At 55.7% G+C, this 16,584-nt stretch overlaps 3 protein-coding genes across 3 annotated transcripts; 1 reads left to right on the top strand and 2 right to left on the bottom strand.

Annotated features, from left to right (window-relative positions):
• Positions 1-252: 252 nt before the first annotated feature.
• VTJ83DRAFT_3335 (uncharacterized protein) lies at positions 253-1,788 on the bottom strand (the record flags this gene model as incomplete). Its single annotated transcript, XM_071009702.1, has 3 exons — positions 253-609; positions 665-1,607; positions 1,676-1,788. The coding sequence occupies 3 exons, from the start codon at positions 1,786-1,788 to the stop codon at positions 253-255; spliced, it is 1,413 nt and encodes a 470-aa protein (XP_070867213.1).
• A 6,368-nt stretch (positions 1,789-8,156) lies between these two features.
• Positions 8,157-10,872, top strand: VTJ83DRAFT_3336 (uncharacterized protein; the record flags this gene model as incomplete). Its single annotated transcript, XM_071009703.1, has 3 exons — positions 8,157-8,170; positions 8,239-8,388; positions 8,499-10,872. The coding sequence occupies 3 exons, from the start codon at positions 8,157-8,159 to the stop codon at positions 10,870-10,872; spliced, it is 2,538 nt and encodes an 845-aa protein (XP_070867214.1).
• A 2,203-nt stretch (positions 10,873-13,075) lies between these two features.
• VTJ83DRAFT_3337 (uncharacterized protein) lies at positions 13,076-15,677 on the bottom strand (the record flags this gene model as incomplete). Its single annotated transcript, XM_071009704.1, has 4 exons — positions 13,076-14,431; positions 14,641-14,800; positions 14,913-15,228; positions 15,593-15,677. 4 exons carry the CDS (start codon positions 15,675-15,677, stop codon positions 13,076-13,078), a joined length of 1,917 nt encoding a protein of 638 aa, XP_070867215.1.
• Between the last annotated feature and the right edge of the window lie 907 nt (positions 15,678-16,584).

Consider the following 16,584-nt stretch of genomic DNA (forward strand, 5'->3'; position numbering starts at 1 on the left):
TACTGCGTGTGCCCCCGTGTAACTTCAGCCCAACCCACCATGTACCCAATGGCCTCGTTCCCATGGAACCCTGGTCCGTGTTGTCTGCCGTACTGCAGTGACAATAGACGCGGCACCCCGGTATGCTTCCAAGACAACAAAACTGAAAACAACGCCCTGACCATCTCCCGTGACGCCAGCGGCCCGTGTAAGGCACTTCGCTTCCACCTTGTCCCCCCTCCATCCATCTCGTCCACTCCTGACCTCGCCACCTCACAAAATCCCCTCCATGCTCCAGTCCCCTTTCTGGGCCCTTCTGAGCACCTCCCTTCCCTTTTCCGTCAGCGACGGCTTGCCCGCCTTGTCGATAGCCTGCTCAAAGAATACGGGCTGCCACGTTTCGTTCTTGCGCTCTCGTTCGCGCGCCTTCTCCCGCTGCGCTTCCTCGAGCGCCTGTTTTAGGGTCGTCGCTTTCGAGTATTGCTTGGACAGGATCGCCTCGGTGACTTCGGACCAGAGCCGCAGCGACTCGTGCGGGAGCTGCTTCTCGGCCGGCGGGATCACCTTTGGCGCGACCGCCAGCGGGGCGATGTCGATGATGGTGATTTGCTCCTCGGGTGGGTGAGAGTTCTGGAGACGAGTTAGCGCGGTTGTCGGTTTCGACATAAGAACCTCTGGCACTCACCACGGGCTTCGGGCCAAGCGTAAACACAATCTTTTCCTTCCACGGCCCGCCTAACCGAACGAGAATATCCTCTTCTGGGACGTCGGCGATGCGCTGCTTGTCATCGTTCTCGGGGTCGTAGCGGAAGACGATGCCCTCCACCTTGTTCGTGGTCCGACCGAGCCAGCCTTCGTCGTAGTAGCGCAGGATCGCCTTGAGCTTGGTCTCGGGGCAGGTGATGTAGCACATGTCGCCCACGGTCACGCTCAGAGCTCCCCGGAGGATGCCACCGAGGTGGGCCGCAGGATGCGTCAACTGATACGTCTCGTTGTTGCGCCGTTCGAGGGTGATAAAGATTCCAAGGTTGTGCTCGCCAGGTGACACCTTAATTGAGGTGCCCGTGAACTTGGCCGAGATCTGGTCGAAGCCCTTGGCGTGGATCCCCTTCTCAGGGCAGTCGATGTAGAAGGCGCTGACTGGTGGATGGTGCGAGGTCTGCTCGGTGAGGTACGAGATGCGCACCGGCTTGGTCGGCGTGGTGGAAGACTGCGAGATGGACACGCTCGACGCAGCTCGGGCGTCCCCGGACCCCAGGTTGGAAGGGGCTAAACGCTCGGGGGGCGGTGTGCTGGACGAGCTGCTCCCCGAAGCGTCCTCCACGCCCCGAAGCGCCCTCGTGTCGATTCTGGGAGCATCATCCTCGGTCTCCCAGTTGCACCTAAAGAACTCCCCCAAGCAAGAGTTGTAGGGCTTGCAGGGCTTCCCTTTGGCATACTTCAGGTCCTTGGTAAACCAAAAGCGAAGCACCTCGAGCATACGATCAAGGGGATCGTCGGCGGTGCCGATGGCCGCAAAGGCATTTGGTGCATCAAGATAATTCCAGTACTCGAGATTTGGCGTCGGCTCGAGGAGCTGGGACGGCAGCGAGAAGCGAACCGTAGCAAGATCCGATACCCCGATAAACCTGACGGTGAAGATCAGCGAACGCCGCCCTGATGATGCAAAACTCCATTGCACAGCCGCTGCTCTTACTTTCGAAGAATGGAAATAAAAGTCTTGAGCTTCGACCCTTCGTTTTGGGGTTCCTCCGTGGCTGGAACATCCGGCGGTGTTGCCGGAGCAGCCGGGGCTGATGGCGCCGACATGGCTCCAAACGGGCTGTCGAGAAACCGGCAGCTAACCGAAGAGGCCGTCGGTGAAGGGGGGCGGGAGCCGGGAGTGCCGCTGTGTCAACGTCGTATCCGGTACGGAAGGGTGCAGGGTAAACGCAAGACGGAATTCCTGGGCAGATGGGTTTCCAGAGCAGAGGAAATTTCTGGCCACGAGGCCTTCTTTGGTCAAGTTCTTTGCGACCAAAAGGCCGATCGGCGAAATGATGCCAGCGCAGCTGACGATGCAGGCCCACAGGGCCACGACACGGACGAGAAGTGGGGTTCAAACGCCCCCGCCAAACAACTCGGTGACTTCAGGTTCATCCCAGTGGGTGTCTCGGAAGTTTCCACGGCCATCTACACCGCCCGCTGTGGAGGAAGTCATGCAAACCGGAGCATTTAACGATTAATGTTTTCAACCCCGGCTCTGGAAACCAGGGAGACTTCAACTGTCTCTTTTAGACTTCAAATACGAACCCAGCCACACAGCTGGTAGGCAGAAAAGTTAATAGTCCTTCTATTTCATCCCAGGAGCCAAAGTCAGGTAACCTGGTGACCTGTGGACAACAAAGCGCCTCAAAACCGCGTTTCGAGCCACTGGATACCACCCGTGGACGCCTTTCACAAAAACGGTAGAGACTTTTCCAAGGTTGCCCAAACCCGCAAGGCCCTCAGAACCCTCTGAAACGGCATTGCGTGACGGAATGTGTGTTTTGTTGTCACTACTCGGTGCTCCTCGATAAGCTCAACGCGTTCGTTGAGGCAAATCAAGAAGCAAGAAAATCAACGCCGAGCGGAATCTGATCTGACGTTCGGTGAGCATTCGTGCTGGAAATGTCCCCGTTACGCCAGGTGTCTTGACAAGCGTTGATAGACTTGCATGTATCGTCCTCCTCTACGACGAGCCAGCCATGGTATACACCAGCTGGGGTTGGATAGAAGTCCCCAGCCATCTCTCTGACCCGATCCCCCTTTGCAAGCGCGACCTCGCATCAACAGCTGTCAAAGCTGTCGAGCTGATGCCGGATCTTGAAGCTCTCCATCTCGGTTAAGCGTGCCTCGTTCCTCGGACGGAGTTAATTCCATGATGAACCCACCAAGACTCTTACAAGGGACGGCATGAACGGTCCCTAGCTCAAGCATCTCCGCATCCTCGGCCTTTCTCTAGATTGGCGCCACGTTGACTGGTGCCCAAAGCTTCGTTCCCTGGACATTGAAGCGTTTGACTCCGGCAGCGAGCTGGCAGGCCTCACCAAGTTGAAATCGCTCCGGCGGTTGGCGCTGACAACCTGGTCTTGGGATCCCCCTGCGGCACACCATTTATCAGAGTCGATAATAAATCGTGTCTGTAAGCATGCCTCGAAAATCGAATGGTTGACTCAACCCCACGAGGAGAACACCCCCCGCATGTCGCTGAACAGACGAGTTCCCACAGGTCAGCGTCTCCCCCATCAAAATCTTGGAGGGACTGTGGAGGCCGCTGACTGTACCCTTCCGTGTTCCGGACCTTTACACGCTTCATTAAGAAGTGCCGGCGCCTCCGCAAGCTGCGACGCCTGGTCGTGGTGCTTGATCACGAACTCATGGCCGAGGTAGCGGATGCGGCGGGCCTCCGTCGTGGCTGGCGAGGGTGGAACGGGGCAATGGACAGGCTGGTGCTTCGGGGGCTTCTGACAGAGTTGAAACACCTTCCCAGCATCCAGGAGTTCTGCATTTTGAGGGAGTGGCCGTTTTATTACGAGTGAAAACGCACGGGGGATGAGTCGTTTGCCACCCTGTTTAAGAATGTGAATAATGGAAGCGGTCCTGGAGTATGGCCCGTCGGCCTGTACGAAGAGGGATGCAACCCGGGATCCTGGGGTCTTGCAGAGCCTGACGAGGCAGATAGATCTGGGAGTTTGAGGTGGGCTTGGAAGAGGAGACTGACTTGTAGACTGAGGACGAAGAGCTGCCGGAGGAAGAGAGCGATGAAATACTTGAGGACTAGAAGAAATTGATCGAACGCCTGATGAACCCGGAGTACCTTGATTGCCTCTCCCGTAACCGCTCCCCCTGGGCATCCATTATAGGTTTGTGGGCTCAAGGGTGGTAATCACTATCTTTAAACCCCTAAAAGTACCGGTCGCGCGGCTCCTTGTAAACCCTGAGATAGGGCCCGGGGATTGAGTCCGCTTGCTGTACGAAACACGGCCATGGCCCTAACATTGTCACAGACGTCAGCAGTGTGCTCATCAAGTCCAGATTCAATTGGCCATGACTGTCAGGCATTGGCCCGGCCACAACTTCGATTCCAAGACCGGAGCGAGATTGCATACCCTCTAACCCCTATCTGATACTTTAACCCTTCGATCCCATTGGATCCAGAATCCCGTTTCGGTGTAGAAGTCAGGCAGCTTGGATAAATGTCGTGATGGCAGCTTGGCAACATAGCGATGAGTGGAAGGTCGCGGAAGGCTATGTGGTGTCCTATCGTAATGTTGTGTAATCTTTGTTCGCAATTTCGCAAGAAGATGTCATCGAAATGGTCGCTGAAGATTAATCTGCACCCTCTTCATGGGGGTGCTCGGTTACCAATGTGTGACAGCAAAAACGGATCCGCTGATGCTGCCATCAGCTAGTGCACCATATATACCTGCTACTGCAACACACCCCCCAGACCGAGGCGATTAGTCGAGGTCTGAGTTCCCTGGTACACTTATTTATCCTGACTTGGAGTTAGAGGAAATTTCATCTCTATCCTCCATCGCACCCCCGAGGGGTGCCCGGGTGTTTATTTATCAGACGCCACCCTAAAAACGTCCTTTGTGTCAGGTATGCAAACACAGGTTTCGAACTCAGAGCCTTCTCATTGTATGTGACTTTTACAGTGCAGGTAGCACTATCAACATACCGCTGCGTAAACAGAAGAGGACCGGGCTCATAACTGTGACAGCAAAAACGGATCCGCTGATGCTGCCATCAGCTAGTGCACCATATATACCTGCTACTGCAACACAATGCTTTTCACAAATATTGACCACCTGCTTCTGCATTCGTTACCCCTTACCTTATCTCTTGTCAACGCTGACGCTCATGAGCTTTCGACGTCATTCATGCTGCCTAGATAAATGGTTCGATATCCCAGGTACCAACAACACGAAGAGCCCCGCATGGGGGTAGTCTGGTGCTATATACCCCTGGCTAACACACGACATGACCTGGATGCTAAATGCGTAAAGTACTCCCAACGATCTTGCCTCAGTATTCTACCTTTGCCACTCGTCGAAGATGTCCTTAAGGAAGAATCGAGAGGTGGAGTACCGTCCATACATGAGGTGCGTCAACACCATGTGGCTATTAAGATTTGTAGATTTCGCTTTCATCTATATGGGTACTCTACGACAGACAGCCACTTGCCATCAACCAATCTATTGGACATGAGGCTCGCATTCCCAGCGACAGGCCAGTCGAGGTCGTGACCGCGGTCGACGACCATGATTGCACGGACGGGGTCCCCTCACGATGGAAACAGAGCTTATCCATGACGTGAACAGATGGTTTGATGCGGAATTCGTCAACGTTGAGCCTCCTTGTCGATTTCCATCTGATTACCCCATGTCTCGGTTGGCTGGATAAGAGGCTTTGCTATTGTCCTAGCTTGCCTTTGGCCGCTAGGCATACCCGGGCCGATGATTTGCGTCTTAATCACACACCCGGGCCGACGTTTTATCTACGCAGGGCATGAGGTCATATCAGTCCTGTCAGTCCTGCAATCGCTTACTATTGGTTGTATTGACTTGATCGGATGGAACCTAGGTGGTCCCCAGCGGGCGGAGCATTCTCCCCGATCCTTTTGCCCCTCGTCGTCATCCTGGGCCAGCGTTAAGTGACATCACCGACCTACGAATGCGGGTAATGGCCCCGTTCATGAGCATAGGGGAAAGCCGTTAACCCCATGGCATGTTTGTATCCTTAAATCAAGGGGTGCCAGGACAAACCAATAACGCGACGGGCGAGATAGGCTAGCAGCACCCGCATCTAGTGTAGGGTTGTAACCCAAGAAAGGAGAAGCGGCCCAAGAGGGTACGGCATTTGGTGGGCCTGGCGGTAAATGAGGGAGAGATAGGAATGAGATGCCTCTCGCGTCGAATCCTTCGTCGGTACCGACCAACCATCGTGCATTCTTTCTCCGCGGAGCCCGCTCCTGGGCATGACGTACTTGGATGGGAATGGCAACCCACGCTGCGTCTTTTCCCCATCGGTAGTGGCGCTTGGAAACGGCAGCGCGTGTCTGGGAGGAGATCCCTGCGGTAACTCCCACAAGAGGCGGCTCGGTTGAACATGTTCTCGTTCCCCCTGCTTTAAAAGATAGGTTCGTTGTTACACCACCTTGATGTGACAGGGGATTGTGGGCGCGGCGGGGGGGGAGGGGGAGGACAGGTGTCAAGGTCCACACAATATTAACCAAAAACGGTTCTCCAGGGCAATGGCAATCAAAAAGCGATTCCAAAAATCCCCGATCAATTCCAATGATATCCATCGATAATCTCAGCCCACATGCCCGCGAACGCCAGGGATGACACCACTGCCCTCTTCCCAATCCCAATTGAGCTGCCCTACCCTCGTACATACTTGTACACCGCCAACATGAGACCATGACGTCATTTACACGCGAGGAACAGTCGAAGCGGGCACCACAAGGAACCGCGGAGCTTGGCATTGAAGACCAAGAGGACCTGATGGATGAATGGATGTGATGGATGGAGAATGTCTTGGGAGCATTTCAAAAGATCTACCATGTACACGATGGATATCAGGGCAAATACTCCACCATGTACATGTGTAACGCTGTAAGGCATGCTGGATCGGGGTGTGTACCTTCTAAAAGCGTATAATTCCGATTGGAGTGAATGAAACTCCGACTTGCGAAGGTCTTTCGATGTGGTACAGACAGCACTATCGAGAAGCAGCAAAGTTGCCGATACATGGTCAACGAAATGACGGCAAGGCGACCAAAAGGAGCCCGGGATTCCCTGTATGTCGAGAACAGGGACTTTCACAATTTCCTCGATCAGTTTGTTCTTCAGTGAAGCTTTGCTCCACCATGGCTATGGCTGTGGGTCTTCAAGCCAGGGCCGTGGTCTGCTAGGGATCTCCTGGCGAAGACAGAAGAACTTAGAAGAAAGCTTCTGGGGTGACGGGGATCGAGGGGGCCGGGGCGCACTGTGACGTCATACATTACGACCTGGCGGCAGCGATGCCGTTCCTCCGTTGCACAGTTTACCCAAATCGGTCAAAGCTTCCCGACAAGGGCATCGCAGACAGCGATCGCTCAACCATGAGACGAACTCTGAGCAACCACGGCTGCCCTCACGTGGAACGTGCTCAACGAGGATACGGCTCCCGCAAGCAGCATTTAGCTATTGGAATACGATCTGCCTTCAGCTCCAAAGAAAGAAGCGCACAAGACAGATAGATGCATTGGAACTCTCGGGACCTGCCAGGGCCTTGTCGCCATGCGTATAGCTGTAATTACGATTACGGGTGAGGTGACGTCCGATGGCGAAGACGAGCTACATGGGGTCGAGATCGAGCGAACGATTAAGCACCGATGGCTGGCCATGCGACGGCGCCAAGACTTTGGAGACTGCAATGCTGCTGCAGACAACAAAGCGGTCGGGCCTCGGATAGGTTCATCGGTGGTACATGATGCAACATGTACATGGGCCCCTATCAAGCCGCGAATCGAAAATTTACAAATTGGGCAGTCAAAATATACGTCTCTCAGCGGATCGCGACAATGGTGGTTTGGCTCGGCGTCTGTACTGTCATCGTATTTCCGGTCACCCCCTCTTCGAACTTGTACGTCGCAAAAAAAAAGCTAGTAGTAAAGAGCAATCGGATTACTACGGAATAGTTTATAAAGATTCGTCTTACAAAATTAAATAATAATAAGCTATACACTTATTAGAGAGCAGTAAGGCCCAGAGTAATGCATATCGTTACAATGCCATTTAACGATGTGTACGTATGCATGTATCTATGCCCTTGGTGCTCGTGTCATAGTCAAATTACCAAACTGATGTTCGACCCCAAAAGGTGTGATGGGACCTATGTTCTCCGACCCCCCCTCCCCTGCAAGGTTCTCGTGGTGGCGGAACCCATTCGCCTCCTCACGGCTGTGTAGCACTTGCTGTACAAAGTGCATCCGCGTCCCGCCTTAAGCTCTTCTTGGCTGCCGTCACGGCCCTTTGCTCTCCTGAGCTCCATATCAGTCGGGAGCCCAGGCCTATTTTCTTCTTCTTCCGATCCCTTGCTCCTCCAACATCTTCCCATCTTCCCACGACGAGCTGCTCTTACCTGTCATTCGGTCCTCTTCCACCATGTTCCGCCAAAGGCAAGTCGGCTGCTCCCTACCCCCATGTCCCATGATGTGCTTTTCTTCTAACCCTGGCTATCTTACAGAACGAGTGCACGAAAACCCGTCGACGACCTGGTAGCCAACTTCAGGCAGCAGTTCCCCGAAATCGTTACCGCGGCGTCATCCTCATCGGCGGTTCCCGTGCCAACAGTCACCGCAGACCAACCCTCGGACCAGGGAAATGGCCCAGCAAGGTGAGCTCTTCTCCGGCATCTACTCAACGTGTCGGTGGCACCAGGGCAACCTATGCTTCGGGATGCGGAGATCCATAGCTGCCTCCGGGAGCTAACATGTTGCGCTTCAGATCTCACAGCGTCGGTCGTGAGACACTCAAGGACCACGACGAGACTCCTCGCGCCACCAACGATGCCTGGAGGTTCACCCCTTCCTTGCTAGACGCCGCCAACTTCCCCCTTGCGAGCTTCGGGTCGATACCGGGCATTCTTCCCACCCCTGGAGGAACCGACACACTCTATCACCCACAGGCTGGCTTCCTGCATACGCCGAACCTGGGTTTTGGGATGGGCTTCGCGACCCCGCGCTCCATGTCCAATTCGGATGGTATCGTCCACCCGGCCAACGAAACCATGGAACTGTCGGCGTTCAACAACTACCACCCTCTTCAGTTTCAACCGTTCAGCCATTTCATGCACAACTCGGACCCCTCTCAGAACCCATCGTATGCTCCAGTGTCTCTCCATGACGCGAGGCATGAAGCCATGGACATGGACGTGGACCACAGCAACGGCCGCTTGGGGTCCGTCGACAGCAGCGTCCGGGATCCATCACCCGTGCTGGCGGCCAGGAAGTCCCGGGCGAGCCTCTGCGCCGCGCTTCCCCTGCTCCCTGCAGGCGATGGCCTGAGATTCCAGGCCATCCTTCTTGCTCCAACTGCCATGACGAAGCACGCCGACGAAATCCCTGTAACCTACTTGAACAAGGGGCAAATCTACTCGCTCACCATCACCGACACGTCCTCGCGCACCTCCCATCCCGGCAGCACGCGGTATCGGACTTTTGTTCGCATTTCGTTCGATGACGAGCAGCAGCGCGAGAAGCCCGGCGCGTGCTGGAGCCTGTGGAAAGAAGGCCGCGGCACGAGCGAAGCGCACCAGCGAGGCGGCCGGCTTCAGGCGGTTGAATACGTCGACATCGGCCCACAACAGCCCACCGAGGACAGCGGCAAGCAGTGTCTCGAAATCGAGAGCGAGTCTTTTGATGGCTTTTCGGTCATTTGGACTCCAGCTCCCGGTGGCCCTGCCGAGTGCGTCGTCTGTGTACGGTTCAACTTTCTGTCGACCGACTTCAGCCACTCGAAAGGCGTCAAGGGCATTCCGGTCCGGTTGTGCGCGAAGACACAGCAGCTCGATGCGAACTCGACGACATTGCCACCAACATCGACGGGAGAGACGAGCAGCGCCCCCGAAATCGCCTACTGCAAAGTCAAGCTCTTTCGTGACCACGGTGCCGAGCGCAAGCTCGCCAACGACATGGCGCATGTCAAGAAGTCCATCGACAAGCTCAAGCAGCAAATCGCTCAGGTAGAGAGCGGGGTCAGAGACTTTGGCAGCAAGCGAAAGCGCTCGGGAGCAGGCAGCATCCAATTGCAGTCAGGGACGGGCAAGGCCCCAAAACATAAGCGGACGTGGTCCATGTCGTCGGCGAGTTCTGCCGGTGGCGACCCGCTCGCCGAGGACCTCTACCACAAGCTGAAGACCCTGGAAGACATGTTTACTAGTCAGCGACCGGCTAGCGCACTCTTCCTCCGCGGAAGCGACTTGGACGATCCCGATCTTCACCCGGTTGTGCTGCCCGGTGACGCAGGAGCCGGGAAGTCCGAACCAATCCCCTGGACCAACGACCGCAACTCCACCGCCAACTCATCTCTCATCTCGCCCTCGCCAAGCTCCTTGTCCCTGTACTCGCAGGTCTCGAATGCCATCACGAGCGAGCGCAAGGGCTCATGGTCGGACTCTTTCACGGCCCCCAGCACTCAGCATCGCCCGCCGAACCACCCTGCCAAAGTCCCAGAAATCGACTCCTCGGGCACCTTCACAGGCCGCTGGATCGAAGCCCTCGGCGTTGACTCAACCTACCAGCCCCCACCACCTGGTCCGGCACCAAAACCGGTGGCATGTTTCTACGTACGCCGCGTCCCTCAGCGGTCGCTGTCATCGACATCAGAATCGCCGTCCTCAACCTCGTCCTTCTTTTCCTCCTCCGCTTCCTCGCCAAACGAGGGCTCGCAGCCGCGCCAACAGAGAGACCTTCACCGTGCAGTCTATCTCACTCAACGCACCGCACGCGAGCTAATCGAGCGTTTGGTAAAGAAGTGGCCTGACCTGAACCCTGGCCGTGTGGCGCGTCTTGTCCGCATTGTGGGGCAAGGATGTGGCGGTAACGGTGGGCCACTTGATGTGGAGGTGGATGATGACGTTGTGAGAGAGATGCCCGAGGGCGTTTGCGTGAGTTTGGAGGTCGTTCCGGCTTACAAGAAACGCCACAATCAACACGACAGCAGGAGCAGGACGGATGAAGGCGGTCCGAACGTCAAGCACGAGTGGGATATGTTGATGGATGTGGTGCAGGATAACGCGCCTGGGGAGATGGATGGAGAGCTTCATCATGATGAAAACGGGGTTGGGTCAGGAATGGTGGAGTTACGGCTTCGGTATTAGCTTGCCTGCTATGCACGAGGCAGCTGAGATGTTCTTGTTGACCCCCTTTTTTTCTTGCTTTCTTGTGCCATATCTTTCCTCGTTGGACGGGGATATTGTCGTATTGTCTAATCATGTTGCGGACGGCTGGCCAGTGTAGCTTGGTTTGGTCGTACGTGTGATTGGTTGGTGGCAGTCTCAGATCTTGATGGGTCGGACTCTCTGCCGATTGGATGCTCTTTTTGGGGAAGGGGGGCTCAGGTGGTTAAGAACTAAGTACGATGATGATGGTGAAGATGGCGATCATGATGTTACGGCCGTATTGAACATGGTTCTCTTTCTCACTACAGTACGTAGCTCAGGCGATAATGAGGTCTGAAAAGGGAAAATTGATACCGATATAATTACAAAACTACCCGCTCGCTCCTGTCCGTTTTGGTTTGGTTTGTTTATTTTTCCTTTTTGTTTGTTTGTTTTTCTTTTTTTTCTTTTTGTTGGTCTTCTTTTTTACTGTGCCCTTTTTTATTTTTCCCCATCTTGTGTCTCTCGTTGAATGCTGTACCGGGCCCTCGAGACAACCCCAAGGCCTGTCCTGTAAGGACAGGGCCCATGTCTGGCCACCCCTCGGTAAGTGATGTTCTGGGCGGATGATCTGCATGAAACCCCGCGCGGTTGCTGAGTCGAGACGGCGAGCACCTGCCTGTCAATCTCTTTCCGGTTTGTGTCACCTGCGTTGAGAGTACGGAAGAATACCGCGCGGTTCCAGGGCGGAATCACGAGCCAAGACTTACCACCCCTGTACTGCGTAGAATGAGGCTACAGAGGGAGACTCTTTGATCCCCTCTCAGGGGATTGCTGTTTTACGCCGGCCGTAATCCTGTACTGTCCTCTTCGTAGCACGACGAATAAGGCGCGTCGGTTCTACCGGTGGCGATGGTTCGTCCCTGGTTGCTTATTGGGCACGACGGGTTCATGGATGAGGTGGCCTCGCTATATCGGGTTCGAGGATGATGAGGCGATAGAGCAGAGCGGATGCCCGCTCGACCTCGGGACCGGATGACGCCCGAGTGGACAACCGCCGGTCGCTGAGGTTCGTGGCGTGTTTGATGTTGACGCACGGCACGCAAGGATTGTGTGGAGTAAACACTGCTGAAACAGGCAGGTCAGAAAGTCCCCTTTTCGTGTTGGAGGGAGCAACACTATCAGTTGGCCACCTTGCTGTGCGTCATGCAAGCGGAACTACGCAGTACGACTGACTACATTGTTTGGTCAGTCGGCCAGCCACGCATCCACATCACCTCACGAGCCGGCTTCACGAGGGAGAATGCCTGTTGAAAGATGACCGTTCCATTCCATGTGTACGTGTACATAGTAGAGTTGGAGAGAGAGAGAAAAAAAAGCAACACACATGTCCGCGTCATATGAACACCGTGACATGACATCCATTCTCAGTCCCATGCATCACCGGTTCAGGCCAACCCCATCCAATCGATCACCAGGGTATCACCGAGGGTATCATAGGTCGTGGTCCATCTCTATATCCCATGTATCGGTCCACCGACAAACGCCAACCCCAGACCTTCTAGCTGTCCCCTTGCATCCCAACAACGCCAATGCTCATATCGATGAGAAGGTGTGCCGTGAGTGGTGAATCTGGAGTGAAAGTCAGGGAATGAAGAGGAGCGACACCTTGATGGTTAATTAACGCCCGTTCATCCGATGTTGGTTGCTTGGCGGGAAGAGGGAGCGGGAAGGGTGTCGACAGAGAATCAAGTTTTCCCTCGCCTGCTGGATGCAGAGGCCGGAGATCCGTCCGAGAACAAAGGAAAAGAAAAGAAAAAACAAGCAAGGCGCTCCATCGTGAATTGCGCGTCTCACGGTGCCGTGGCTAGGCCGAGAGTGTGCCACGTAGAGGCCGCGGCTGCGGTTCATTTACCGCCAAGCACCGTCATCGCTCGTGATTTGGTGCCCTCCCAGCAGATCCCGCGAGGCGGGGTGTGCGATTGGAATCCTCGCGCCAGGCTGGCGCTTCTTTGCACGTTGGGACGGCGCGATGTGCAGCTGGGTGATCAGGAAAAACAAAGACAGACGAGGCTTGCGATGGATGGAATGGTAACGGTGAGACTCTGACAGGCCGGCCCCGAGTTCGTCTATCGGCGATATCGCGGCGCCGATCTTTTTGGACGCGATCCGGTGAATGCTTGCGGCAATGATGGCGGCTGTCTTACTGTGAGGAGCGACAATTCTCCTCCGCGCCAGGCGCCGTGTCTTGCTGGTAGGAGGCGGCATGGTACAGCGACTCGCTCGATGGGCTCTTGAACGGGCACTGCGAGAGCATGTTTGGATTGCCGGCAGGTTCGCCGCGGTAGACGCCGAAACCTGTGCCCTGCTGGAAGCCAAGGTATTGCTTGCCGCTCAGGAGCTGGTACACCATCCAGTAGACGTCCTCGAGGGTTGGGTCGACGGGCTCGTTCCAAACAGGCGGGACAGGGCCGTAGTATCGCGGCTCGACGCGTCCGGTCCAGTCGAACTGCAGCGGCAACGCATGCTGGACCATGGGCTTGGGAAGGCCCTCGTAGCGGTTCGGTTTGGCACCCTTATGCTTGTAGAAGCGCTTGTGGGTGTCGCGCCACTGCACGCGCTCCTCGAGAGGCGGAACGATCCAACCGCCTGCGGCGATCAGAGTGCCCTTGCGGTCCTGGAGACGCGGGCCGTTGAAGACGTTGACGATATTGCCAGGGTCGGGGATGGCGATGACCCGCACGGCGTAGACAAACGACTTTTTCTTGCGCTCGATGAAGTCGGGGTCCCGGAGGAACGAGAAGATTGCCTTCATCTCGGCGCGCTTGACGGCGGCCTTATTCTCATAGGCTTTGCGGTGACGAATGATGTCGTCTTTCGTGAGAGTTTTGAGGGGCCCGACAGGGCGCGGCTCCATGCCAAGCTGGGAAGTGCCGGTTTCGTTGTCTGGGTGCATCTTGTCGCCGCTCGAGCTGTTGGCGTGCATCGTGTTCTCAGCTGACTCCTCGGAATCGATGCTGCCAGCGCTGCGCATCGGCTCGCTCCGAGGAATGGCGGTCTGGGAGGAACCGGCCAGGGAAAGAGACGATGGAGCCTGGGGGCTCAGGGCGATGCCGACCGGGCGAGCAGAATCGGATGAGACAATGACGGGCGCAGCTGGGTTGGACACGCCGGCCTGAGGCTCCGGGAGGGCGGGGGCTTTGCCTTTTCCCTTGTCGGCCGGGGAAGCAGGCGCCTCAAGAGAAGCGGGGCCTTGAGCGGCAGCAGGGTTCTGAGAAACGGTCGTTCCGGCGGCAATGTCGGCAGGAGTTGGAGGGAGCTGGCGAGCCGCAAACTTGCTAGGCATGCCGGAGCGGACGATGGGGGGAACTACAATGGGGGTGATGGACGGAATGGTGGCATCGTACATCGGCAGCCAGATGTACTCAGGGTTGATGCCGTTGGCGCGCATGAGGCCATCATCGGCTCCCGAGATCCGCTTGATTTGGATCTCCAGGTAGTGTTGGCGAACACCCTTCTCATCGGTGAGCCAGTCGCCGAAAAACAGGGCCTTGTTCCACTGAAAGCAGTTAGCATGGCGTGTAAAGGGAAGTAAACAAACACAACCGCATGCTTCCACAAACTTAAATGAAATAGAAAGCAAGGGGAAACAGAGAAGCCCGAAGAAAATAAAACGGCAAAGAATTGAAAAGCCGGCCTCGAAACAGACCCTAAAACCCTCCGCGAACAAGGCGAATGTCAAACAGAATCGGAATATCAGAGACTTACAGTCATCGACTCGTCCCACTCGTCTACGCCGTGGGTGACGCTCATGACCGCACGGGCGACCCTGTCGCTGAGCTCACGCTCCTCGGCGGTCATGCCACCATGGGGGGTGGCAGACGATGAGGCCGACTTCTTGATGGGATCGTTGGGATTTCCAGCAATCCTATGATGGAATGAACGATTAGCGCTCATGTCCCGTATCCCCGAGTGTCATCTCGATTCCTGATCGAACCGCCGCAATCGTCGCAACCTCCAATGCATCCGCCCAAACCTACCAGTCAAGATGAAGAACCTTGCGGTTCTTCGTCTTGGCGAAGTCCAGGAGATCCTGGAACTTCTTCTTCATCAAAGCCACCACCTGCTCGTGGTGGTGGCTGGAGAGGGAGGCGTTGGTCACCTCCATCTTCCGGATGGAGTCGTCGCTCGACACCTCCGGCCAGGTCGAGAAGCCCGAGGAGGGCGAAGAGGGGGTCGCGGGAGAGGGCGGAGGGGGCGGCGGCGGCGAGCCCCGCGGCGGCGGAAACGGAAAGATGCCGCACGGGGCAGCGATGGTGGCGGTCGAGGAGGGCTGCTCCTCGGCGGTGGGCGTTGCTGGCGGCGGAACAAAAAGCAAGGTCAGCTCGCTGCTTGTTGGAGAAAGAGGGCAAAAGAGAAATTCGAATTTCGCAGTCAAGATGATTTTATCTTGTGGCCGCGAGGGTCCCGTCGAAGTCGAGCCGCGTGAGTGGCCGGCTTGAACGAGGGGCGAGATGCAAGCCGCATCACGGCTGGAGGGCTGACTGATCGGTGAGTCGAGCCGCAGCTCCAGCCGCCTCCTGAAGCTCGGCCGTCCAGGCCATGAACGACCAGCGTGACATAGACACCGGCAGCCGCCCAAGTGAAACGAGACCCAAGCAAAGTGGATTGAGGAGACAGGACGAAGACGGGACCCAAGCATCAGGTAACATGAGCTTACTTTCAGCATGGTCGGCCGCAGGGTTCAACGCCAGACGCTCGAAGCCAGGCGGGGGACGCAGCACCAGACGCTGCTCGTTGCCCATGGTGTTCTGGGGAGTTCGGTATTAGCTGTGTCCCTAGTGGGTGGTGGCGGTGAAATGAAAGAGAGGACACCGCGGTGAGAAGGAATGTGAAAGATGATCAGCAGTCATCGACAAGAGAAGCGATGATGTCGCTGATAGGAAACACAACCCTCGTGAGAGATGCGAGGAATGTTGGACCCGGGCTGTGCTCCATCGGTCGGTTACCGAGCCTCTTTGGATTCGACCGATCCAAAGCGATCACAAATAACCCGTGAGGATAAACATCGACTGGCCGATGAAAAACGCTGGGAGGGAATATTTGACTTACATCGTCTCGTGCTTCTTCTCTTCGAAAAGACTGCTTTGCTGAAGGGTGGCAGCAAGGCGTACGGTAACAGATGAGAAACAACGATGGCGTTGTGGGGAAGAAGAGGAGGGGAGAGAGAAATCAAAAAGGTCGTCCGGACGAAATCTAATGTTAAGGTTTGTTGATTTTCAGGCCAGTGTTGGATGGTCTGTGCATGGAACTATGTTTTCCAGCACATATCTACTACTCCGAGAGGTGCTTACGCGTGTTATCATAATCGATAGGGGACCTCGTGCTCGCACCAAATGATGGAGCGCGGGGCATGACCGAACAAGACGATCAGCGTTGGCCATCAGACCTAAAACAGACCGACAGCGCCTCCCTAAGCCTTACATAGAATGAGATTATATTGTAACAACAGGAACTGGGGACTTTGGAGCTGCGGTACTGAGAGATACTTTGCACGAGGTTTACTTTCTTCCCGCGAACTAGGTATGAAAACGACCGGGGCAAATCACTCACTCTATAGTTTGACCCGGCAGTCATGTAAGCCAACACACTCCATGAACCAGCTCCATGTTGGGCTCTTTATAAAGAAAACATTCGGGGGAGCTAGACCAG

The sequence above is a fragment of the Remersonia thermophila genome, chromosome 3 (genome assembly GCF_042764415.1).
Source record: "Remersonia thermophila strain ATCC 22073 chromosome 3, whole genome shotgun sequence".
In the NCBI taxonomy this organism is placed as follows: domain Eukaryota; kingdom Fungi; phylum Ascomycota; class Sordariomycetes; order Sordariales; family Chaetomiaceae; genus Remersonia; species Remersonia thermophila.